Here is an 11125-nt window from a genome sequence, read left to right on the forward strand (position 1 = left end):
GGGATTGAACTCACATACTTGTGCTTGCAAGGCAGGCCACCGAACCGCTGAACTAAATCCCCGGCCCACATGATTTTTATTATAAAGTTTTCACAAATTAAATTTTTCAGTAAAACTTGGAATTTGAAAATTCAGTGGTATCTGTTTAAATTGTTAATGGTAAATTGGATATGGGGGCATGTGCCACTAATCCCAGCTACTTGGGGTCTGAGACAGTGAGATTGCAAATTTGGGTGTGGCCTGAACAATTTAAGGAGACCTTGTCTCAAAGTAAAAAGGTGCTAACGATGTAGCTCAGTGGTAGAGGACTCCTGGATTTAATTCTCAGTGCTTCAAAACAAAAACAAAAACCCTACTCTTGGTAGTAGCATATAACATGATTTTTGACACGAGAAATGATTTAAAGAAGAATTTACCAAAGGAACAGTGAGCTAGGACAGTTTCTCAAAAGGTGAGGCCCATATCCTCCTGTCAACAAACACGGTTGGATTTTCCCTGCAGAAACACAATACTAGATCAGAACAGTCTTTGGGCTAATTTAAGATCTCTTCCTGTTTCTTATTTAAGGATTATACAATAGTAATTACTAGACAGTCTTTGCTTCCTTACAGATAAGATGGATAATGCTGATGTCTTTGTAAACCTGTGCTCATTTGTGTGGCATTGTATCATGGATGTTGTCTAGAACACACTTTTAATAAAAATTAAATAAAAAGAACAGTGGGCAGGGACCAAAAGTAATACTAGTATGCAGAGGTACATTGGTTTCTGAATTTATTTTTCTCTTTTAGTTGCATTATAATTACTCAGCATCAAGGTCTGTACAACTGGGTGAGCAATGAAAGATCTGTAGACTGAGGGGAAAACTCATGTAAAAATAGATTATTTTGATTTATTTTCCTGTTAATAAAAAGGAAAGAGCTATAAGGAAATGTTGAAACCCAAATCCAGCCAGAACCAGCCCAGTTCCCAAACTGCTACAGAAGAGAATTATATACTTAATTAAAAAAATTAAATCGCCTTTCAACAAAGTTCCACAAACCATGAAGAGACTGTTCTGAAGAGAATATAAATATGACTAGGGGCGACTGAGGCTAACATGCCCCTAAATCTTAGTTTTATCAGTAGTATCAGTGTTTTTATTTTATTGAACTATTTATACTTCCATCTTGTGGTGAAATTAGAAGACTATTTTAAAATTGTTTATAGACCATCATTCTGAAAGATTAAGAGAAACCCTTTTTGTGAAAAAACAGTATACTGTGAAGTGATGGGTTATTTCCACTGCATAGTGTCAACATTGATTTATTTTTTAATTGTTACTTTTGTTAGTAGATGTTTGTAGTGCATACTGATCACATTCATTGTGAGGAACTGGTACATGTGTTTAACACAGCTTGATTCTCTTTATGTCCCCTTTCCATTTCTCCTCCTGCCTCTTCCCATAGCTTGGTCCTCTTTATTTGCAAGAGAGCTCCCTGTTTCCTATTACCTTTTATTTTGCTCCCTGTTTTCTGTTATCTACCTTTTAATTTGGCTCTTTGATTTGAGTTTCTCATATAAGAGAAATAGTCAGTATTTAAGCTTGTGTGCCTGATTTATTCACTTAACATTATTGTCTCAAGGTATATCTATTTTCTGAATAATGACTCAAATTTAATCTAATTTATAGCAGAGTAAGTACTCTACAGTGTATAAATACCACATTTTCTTTGTCCATTCATCTGTTGAGGGACATATAGATTCCTCCCAAGATTTAGCTATTATGAATTGAGTTGCTGTAAACATGAGTATGCATGTATCATTGTAATATCCAACATTGATTTGAAACTCTCCATTATTTTATCCATTAATACCTGAAGATGTACAACAAACATCCTTATTTTAAAGAAACAGTGAGATACAATTTTGTGTAGCCTTATGACTTTTTATCACATCAAATAAGAATATTTTAGTACACTAACTTAGAATTTCTGATAATTTAAGCAAAATCTGAGTTGTAAGTTTATTCTTTGACAAATCTCAAAAAATAGTACTGAAACTGTGAAAAACGAGTGTTCAGACAAGACAGTGTCTTAGCTGGGCATGGAGCTGCACTCCCGTAATCTCAGCACTCGGGAGACTGAAGCAGGAGAATTGCTGTGAGTTCAGGCCAGTCTTTGCTGCAGAGACCTTGTCCCCCAAACCAAAACAATATCCTAAGAGAATACATTCTTTTAAAACCATTTCTGGGTATTTTATGAGCATTAATTTAGTTCTCAATTATTGATATATTTAATTTTTTTGAGCAGGACTTTTAAGGAGCTATCCTAGGAGAATATGACCGTTTATTTTTCATGTTTTTGTGAACTAAAGAAGAAAAAGCATTGAAAGCATTTTTTTTAGTTTTCACAAAGCACATGGTCTCCTTTCTTTTCACTCAGTATAGTAGAGGGCAGTGAGGCAATCTCTTCTGGGACAAGCCGCCTTTCATTATTTATGCTGCTTTTTAAAGATAGCTGATTGTCTTCCAGAATACTGTCTCCTTAGATGGAAGACTTCTTTAAGAGAGGACTGAGCATGCTTTATGTGGCTGCTGTCTGTTGCTGTTATGCTGGGGTGATTTTATTCATACTGACTGAATGTCCTGTCTGCTTTGCTTTCTTGTGAGGGACTTCTTCTGTGTTGCTGGGTACAAAGTGGGCCTCTGGCTTTACCTCTGACTTGCTCAACATGATAGTTACAAGATGTTAAACATTGACCAGAGCTAATATAGCGAAGAATAGCCCTCATGGATTCTTAGTTGGAACTGACTCCTGTGACAAAAGGTTAACAAGAGAAACGCAGACACGGGAGACATGTAGGAGATGAGTGTTCTCAAAGAGATGGCTTGTGAATTCCAGCTTCTACGAAGCACAGTAAATTTTTAGAGACTAGTTAAGACAGAGGAAAACGACTTTGAATCTGTTGGGGTGGCGGCTTGAGGGATAAAAAGGCTGATCAGTAAAGCCTGTCTGTGTCATCTCTGCACATCTCCAAGCCAGTAAGGGTTCAGAATGATCTTCAGTGGGTAAGCCTTTATTTCTCTCTGGTAGAAGGGGAGAATACCTTTTGTCTTTGTAAACCTGTTTTTAGCCAGATATGGGGAGATCAGAGAGCTTTCCTGAATTTGTTGCTTCTGATTGTCTTCAGCTGAGTAGCCTTTCATTCTTAGGCTTTGGGCCGTGTGTTCTGGTTTCCCACAATATAGTGTTACCTCCTCATTTTGCTTGGACGCCTCCAGTGGTTCTTTATACCTAAGAAAATTCCAAGCTACAGATGCAGTTGCTGCTCCTCTTCCTATTCCTTCTCTTTATCCAGGGCCTCCTGTCACTAGGCAGGCACAGAGTTACATTCCCAGCTCTACTCCAAGGTTCTTAACATGCATATCAAGCTGCCACGTGTCCTGGTCCACTTTCCTGCCTCATCTTGGTCTTCTCATTTCACTGACTTCATGGCTGCTGTCCTGTCTTGAAACTTGGCAGTTCTGTGCCCTTGCCTTGTCCCTGCATCTGTGCCTTGTTCCTCCCTCTATGTGGGTTGTCCCCATCGTCTTTGCTGGGAAGAGTTCTCAGAGCCTGAACTGGAACAAAGGTCCTCATGCTTTCTGAGCAAGCTCTGAGTGTATTTACTCCGTGCTGACATTTTCTCATACAGTTCTATCATTTTAGACTGTAGGCATCAAGAAGTGGTGCTTTCATTATCTTACCCTTAGCACTTAAAGGATACCCTGACATATGGTGCATACTTTATGAGTTAGCTTTCCTGTGGGGCCCAAATAACTAACCCCTACAACTTGAAGGGTGTGGTTTATTTGGTTCACATTTCACAAGTTTCAGTCCATGCTCCAAGGCAGGAACATCATGGCGGGTTGGTATGGGGAGCCCAGCTGTTCTGTTCATGCTTGCCTGGAAGCAGACCAGGGGAACAGCACCAGAGAAGGGGCAGAGACCATTACATAATATCCCAAGTCACACCTCTATGACACATCCAGACACACCCAGGAGTGAGTTTTATTAAATTCCCTGGTCGTTTCCCTGGTCTCTCAAGTTGACAATTATGCCTAAAGGTCACAGTGCTCAATAGTATTTGGTGACATTTATTGAACTGCAGCCACTTGGTACCAACCTGTTTAAATATGGGAAGTAAAATTCCTGTGGAGTTTGTCTAGATTATCTTGAACCACTACAAAGTCAGACTTGAAAAAAGTTTTGAGCCAAGCATGGTTGTGTGGGCATGCTGTAATCCCAGCACTCTGGAAGGCTAAGTCAGGAGGATCACAAGTTTGAGTCCAATCTGAGTGTCTTGGTGAAGCACTGTTACTAAAAAACAAACAAACAAAAAAGGGGGTGGGTAGGAGAGATAGCTCTGTGCAGAGGCACTAGTTTGCATGCTTCAGTACCACTGGGAAAAAAAATAGACATTTTGAACATTAAATAAATATTTGCATGCTCTTCTCTCCAAAGTTGAATGTAGTTTAGCCCATGTAAAACCAAACCATTAAGTTAACAAAATGAAATTTTTGAAGTAGTACTTTTTGTTTATTGGGTAGTAGTTTTTCTTGTTGATCAATTCAGCTGGATAATACAAACCTGGCATATTGTACTCTACATGCAAAATAAATGTGAAATACTGCCTGTGATTACAAGAATCTTGTTTAGAATTTTCTTACTTCAGAATATTTTATGAATTTTCTTCCTTTAGAATATTTTTTTAATCACAAGATTAGCACCTGCTATGGATAAACTATCGGTGCAGTGTAGTACATCCTTTGTAGAAAGCACTGCAAAATTCTGGGAGAATTTTGTGAAATAAAGAAAATGCTTCACTCTCATTATGTAATTCAAGTCATATAATTTTCCCGGGGTCTCTTGTAGTGCATTTACTTTGCTCATCTCTTCTTCTAGCACTATTTGTTCAGACATTTTTTTGTCTCCCAAGAGGAAAATATCCAAAAAGAAGACTGTTTTATTGAAAATGGAAAACAGAAGGTTAAGCCAAGGGGCCATTAGTGTACTCATCTGTGAAGAAAAGTAACCAGACCAAATGACTATGACTCAGACCTAGGACAAAATAAACAAGTCATGCCTTTTCTGTGTAGGCTTAAACTGTTTAATTTTCCTTCTTTCCTATCTCCTTAATGGCTCCCTTCATCAGATGATTTCCCTCACAGCTCATGCACTACCACCCTTTCCTCATAATTTAGATTTAAAAGTTTTTAATAACATTTTCTTTTTACCCCACTCATTTGTGATAAGGAAAATGAGCACAATTTCTAAAGCACTGAAGGTCAGATACCTTGTAATAACTCACTGTGTTTACTTTGTTTGTTATTATTGCAGACATGAAAGTGTTGTACAATCATTGTTTTGTCGGGGTGTGGACCAAACAGGGCCTCACAACAGGTCAGGGAATCTTTCTATCCCTGAGCTCTACCAGCAGCCCTGATAACTCCAAGTTGTACAGTATTTCTGTGACCCTTCAAGAATAGTCACTTGAGTCAAGAAAAACAGGCAGTATTAGAGGGTAGCCAGTGTCTAGGATACTTAAAAGTATTATAAAAAACTTAATCAGTCTGTATCTTTTTCTTCCAAAATTCATAATTTAATCCATAAGGTTTAAGAGTACTGCATTTTCCATTTTCTTTTAAAATTGACAAGTCATTAATTTAAAAACATAATCATTTTACTTTGAGAGTATGAGATTGCTATTCTCTGGTTTGAGCTAGAAGCTTTCTGTTTTCAGACCTTTATGTTGCAGATGAAGAAATTGAGGCCAAGAGAGCTTAGGCAGTTGGTTCAAGTTCATAAGGCCAGTGTCAGAAGTGAGACTATGATGTCACTGAATTCTTTCTTTTTCCTCTTATAACAAGTTTTCTTTCTTCCTAATTTGAGTTTTCATGCCACATTATTTTCCTTTTATAAACATGCCTAATTTAATTTTTCTTTATTAAAACATAAATATGTTGAAGAATGACTACTGGTTTCAGAAAGCTTTGCTTTTCGTTGTTGTTTTTTAATGTAGAGGGTTCAGTCTGGCAAGGCAAGCTGTGAAAATGCCTTCCTGTGAAATAAGTGCTTAGAATCACACCCCACTTCCAACTGTCCTGGAGTGGGAAAGACATAGGAAGTGGGTTGTGGAGAACCGAGAGTCTGGCAAGGTTCCCCAGAATGCTCAGTGCTGTGTGGTTGTTGCTGTTCTGGGAGGCCTTGTCCTGATCACGTGCTTGTTTTTTGCTGTCCTTGTGTATGAACCTGCACAATGAAGACATTTATTTGAAGAGATTAAGCAGCTGGCTTAGGATCAGTAGCTGCATAATATTGTTGATATGAATGTGATCTCTCAGGGATCCTGTTAAGGCTCTTTGAGAATTAGTCTGCTTTCTGGTTATACTGGGGACACACTGACCAATATGAAGTATGATGGAAAGTTACAGAGTTTGAATTAAAAAATGTATCATAGTAAAAACACATTGCCATTAATCCTGTACAAATACCCCTCCTTGCTTAGAACACACTTGTCTGGTCTTGCCATGCTTTTTCTTTTGTGGCAGAGTCTCGCTGTGTAGTCCAGGCTGGGATTGATGGTAATGTATTTTTTACTGTAATGTTTTAAACATTTTAAATATTCACTGTATATATATTTTTATTACCCCTTATACATTGATTTAGGTGCATTTAATGTGTGAAAATCCACAGGTTTAGTTTTTCTGGCTTGTTTTTAAGTAGATGATAGCCTTATAAATTCAAATTCAAGCTCATGCCTTGGTCCGGGAGTAGGTGAATTTTTACAGTGCTCTCATGTGCAAGTAGAAAAGTATAGTACCTAGTGCCCACTTCATTAGGAGCTGACATGCCTTGCTTCTTTGTGTGTGTGTCTGTGTACGCCCACGTGTGTGTGTGTGTAGTAAGGACCTTACAATAGATTTGTTTCTAAAATATAATTGAGAAATTGAGAGAACTGTTATTTAATGGTATCTCAAAATAAATATTCTAATAGAAGGGATAATCCTTTTGGATTTATTTGATTTATTTATAGATTTTCTAAGGATTACATAAAATGTGTTTTTAAAAACAGTGTTAAAACTTTCTTTTACTGTAGTAAATTTTATGACACCAAAAATTTAACTGAATTCCCTTGGGAATTAGGAAATTGAAATGAATGCCAGTTTGTACAGAGGGAGACATGGTTTCAGTTTTGCTTGCCATCTCTAAGTACTGTACAGTTGGCGTTGGGAGTAATAGTGCTGAGCTCTGGAGCCTAAGTTTATTTTTTTAAATTTATTTTTTATTTTTATTTTTTGAGACAGGGTCTCACTATGTAGTTGAGACTAAACTGGAACTCACTATGTAGCCCAGGCTGGTATCGAACTCACAGTGATCCTTCTGCCTCAGCGTCTGGAGTACTGGGATTACAGGTGTGCACCACCACACCTGGCTTGAGCCTAAATTTAACACTTACACTACTTACTGATTTGTAGGTAACAGTGCCAGATGATATTTGAATATTAATAGCTTCTGTGACTTAGGTAAAAAGTTCTAAGACTAGATACAGGTGTTGGTAAGTTTGATATGAAACTCCTCAGGGAAATTTTTCATCAATTAAAACTGATCCTAACAACATAATGCAGGGGGTGTCACTCAGCAGTAGAGCACATGCCTTGCATGTGGCCCTGGGTTTGATCCCTAACATCACAAAAACCAAAAACACAGATATTGTGCATATTTGTAGCTAAGATAAAGTGGTATAATGGCATGTAAACTGTCTTTCTGAAATGAAAGACCACTCTGGTTCCTGCTCACACCAGGCCTTTTCTTGTATTGTATAGTCAAATGGTTTTCATCATCATTTTAGATCTTTCAATACTTACAGCTGTATGTTTATCTGACATTTTTCAAGGGCAAAGGAGTTTAACTCATACTTAAAAAGTTCACCCCAGACTGGAAAGCCTACAGAACTAGGGCTACAGGTTCAGTAGTTGGGGTCCTGATTCCTCCTCTTTCTTAGCCCCACCTCTTTAGCTCTTTTCATGACAGCAGCACAAAGTAACAGGACCTTGAAATGGCCCTGAATTACTACAAGGTGAGAAAATGGAAATGTGGCATCCTGCATTGAGCACCAGCCATAATTGCCAGCTTTGACTTTTGTCTGTGCAGATCTTGTCCTTATGGGAGTTGTCCTTGCTGGGCTGACTAAACGAAGCTTTTGGGGAGTCTTTGATGGTTTGATCTCTAAAGTCACAGGTTTAAATCAGGCCTGTGGGAAAGCAGTTGCAGGCTGATTTTGTGTCATTCAGTTTTGAAAACTCTAAGCCCCAAGATTTATGTTGTGCAGAGCAAGCTTTGGACAGAGGCCTTCTAATCTGAAATACATGGATTTAAAAAAAGCTGTATATTTTAAAACAATTTTAGGCTCACAGGAGGTTGTAAAAATAGTGCAGAGTCTTAAGTGCCCTTCGCCCAGCTCACATGTATGGGTTAAGTATAAGGCCTGCATTGCAGACCCTATTGTAGGCTAGACAGCAGGAGACCTAGGGATGGGCGGATTGATGGGGTGGGGCGTGGAAGTACAGCACACTTGGTAAGGTGGCTTTAGGTGCTGTATCAGGAATCATGAATAAAATCAAGGTGTGGCCTGTATTTGAAAAATTGTAGCCCCATGTGACAGTCCAGGTTTATTATTTATTTTAGTAGTAATTGGGATTGTCTTAATGAAGTATTAATTTGAAATTCACTTTCATTAGTTTTTAAATTTAATTTGTAAGTAGTGAAGAGAGTTAAAAGGAAAAATAAGTGTAGGAGTGAATACCATTTGAGGCATGTTTTCTTTTTCCCTGTTTTGTTTAAGAACGTGAAGGATGATTTTGAGTTCTGTGATGAAAAGTTTTGCTTTTTCTTTGTGTAGGTTCGAAAACATGTGAATGATCTCTATGAAGACTTAAGGGATGGACACAATTTGATCTCTCTCTTAGAGGTTCTTTCTGGAGATACCTTGGTAAGCTTTACATTTCTTAATTTATTTTGAAGAACATGTAATCCTCTTCACAAATGATCATTGTGTTTGCAATACAGACTGCTCTGATTTTTATAGTAGTAATCCTTTGAGCTATGAATTCTGCCAGAAAGAAAAAAGTTTTGGTTAGATACCTGAGCATTCTTCAACTTCAAATGATGTGAATTTGAGAGATTGAAGCACTTTTATTAATTTGCTTATATAATCAGTCCTGCAATTAAAATACTATTTTTGTTCTTGCATTTTTACTTATGGGTTGTTTTGCTTAGCAGAAGTTGGATGCATAGTATAACCACATATTAAAAGACTTACAAATAGCAAGGAAATCAGTATTGCTTTCTGGAAAATGGTCTGACCCATTCTGCAGGTGTCATTTCTTTTTATTTGTGAACGTTACCTCCCCTTCTTGGTCACCTGTTCTTCCTCATTATGTTCTGTTCATGCTCTTCTTTTCATTTCTGGTCTGTCTTGTGTCTTTGCTGTCCTATCTTCTGTCTGTTATATTCATTAGCCAAGGGAGCGAGATTTTTTGAAGACCTTACGATTGGTGAGTTCAACAGAAGCATGTGAATATGAACAGCATGAGGATGTGGAGGATGAGGATAAGGGGGTAGGTGTCGGCCCCCATAACTCGACTAAACTAGCCGGTCCAGTGTGGTGAGCGCTAACCTGGTAGAGAAGTAACTTGTGGCTTCAGCTTCTCTAGAGAAAACTATACAAAGACCCAAAACTCACAGTGAGGAGGTGAATGTGTATATCAGACCAAAACTGGACAAGGAAATACTATCTCTTTAAATTAGTCCTCAAGGACCAGGGCTTTAGCTCAGTGGTTCTGCTCCCTGCCTTGCAAGTGCAAGGCCCCAAGTTCGATCCCTGGTAACCCTCTCCACCAAATTACCCTCAAAGAGATAAATCACTTGAACTGTTTATACACTACTGTGCACTGCATGGTAATTGTACATCTCTGTTTAAAGTATATGGTGACAGTGACATTTTAGTTGAAGAATTTTTATACTACAGTGTAGTATATAAATGTAGAAATCTTGCAGCTATCATACTCATTTTTATACAAATTCATTCCATTTCTGGAATTGATATTTCAAACATGGGAGTCATTGCTGCTTTTTTGGAGGAACTTACTGAAATTTTATTTAGTACTTAAGTTTCTACTTTAAATCATACTGGCAGGAGATATTTGATGGTCATTTTGTATCCAATAATGCCTTACAGTTTTGAGAAGGAATATTTAAAAATCCAGGGTCTTAATAGAATGGAGCTGTTTAATTTCCATGACATGTAGCTGGTGTCAGCCTGCCTTTAGAGGACAGATGTGCTGCTTTTGTCATCTGCATCCCCAAGTGCTCCCTGAGTTCTTTGGAAATAATGCTTTGCTGGATCCAGTGGGTGAATTTGTCAACATTTTTACTTGTTACAGAATTTGTTTTCCCTTCTGTGGTCTGCATTCTGTTTTATTATGGCATTTTTGGCTTTCAGCAGCCTATTCATGTTTAAGAAGCCAAGCTTTTGATTTTCTTTTCTCCCTTTGGACAATTTTGTGTGACAAATTTCAGCTCCATTCTTTGTATTTTATTTAAGCGTTTTTTCAACTCTGTTTCCTTACGTTTTCCTCCTGCTAATTTGTACCATTTCTTAAGGAAATGACACTAAGGAAAATAACTAGGATCGGTCCCTTCCTGAGACTGAGAAAATAACCATGTCCATCCCCATGTGGTATAAAGTTGGTCCTTTTTGTTTATTATACAGCCTGATTTTATGAAAAAGTTAAAAGAAAGAGGAAATATATGGTTTTAGTTGCTTTTCATTATTCTTCTATCATGGACACATAAACCTGTTTTTCTCCTTGGTGATTTTTATACTAACCGCACGCTACTATACCTCATTTTCATTAACTTGCCATATATATAATTATAAAAATATTCTTACTAATAGTGTTTATCAAGAAGGTAAAATGGGAAATGATACTTAGTTATTTCTTGCATCTATAGCTGTATATCTGTAGACCAGAATCGTTCTGTTAGTGAATAGGAGAAGTTTTTGTGTTGTATGGCATTTTTTCTTTTTGTTTTGTTTAAAT

At 37.5% G+C, this 11125-nt stretch overlaps 1 protein-coding gene across 9 annotated transcripts in view; it reads left to right on the top strand.

Moving 5' to 3' along the window:
• The window catches only part of Dst (dystonin), a 316182-nt gene that overhangs the window by 93633 nt on the left and 211424 nt on the right, over window positions 1-11125 (top strand). For 7 of the 9 annotated variants that reach the window (XM_033756561.1, XM_033756554.1, XM_033756555.1 and 4 more), the window contains exon 4: window positions 8923-9012. In XM_033756561.1, the coding sequence (XP_033612452.1) occupies window positions 8923-9012 (90 nt within the window). Of the gene's footprint in view, window positions 1-8922; window positions 9013-9541; window positions 9641-11125 lie in introns of all 9 variants that reach the window. The other 2 variants (XM_033756553.1, XM_033756556.1) reach the window with 1 other exon arrangement.

This window comes from Fukomys damarensis, unplaced genomic scaffold (assembly GCF_012274545.1).
Source record: "Fukomys damarensis isolate Sample0158 unplaced genomic scaffold, DMR_v1.0_HiC HiC_scaffold_27, whole genome shotgun sequence".
Classification (NCBI taxonomy): domain Eukaryota; kingdom Metazoa; phylum Chordata; class Mammalia; order Rodentia; family Bathyergidae; genus Fukomys; species Fukomys damarensis.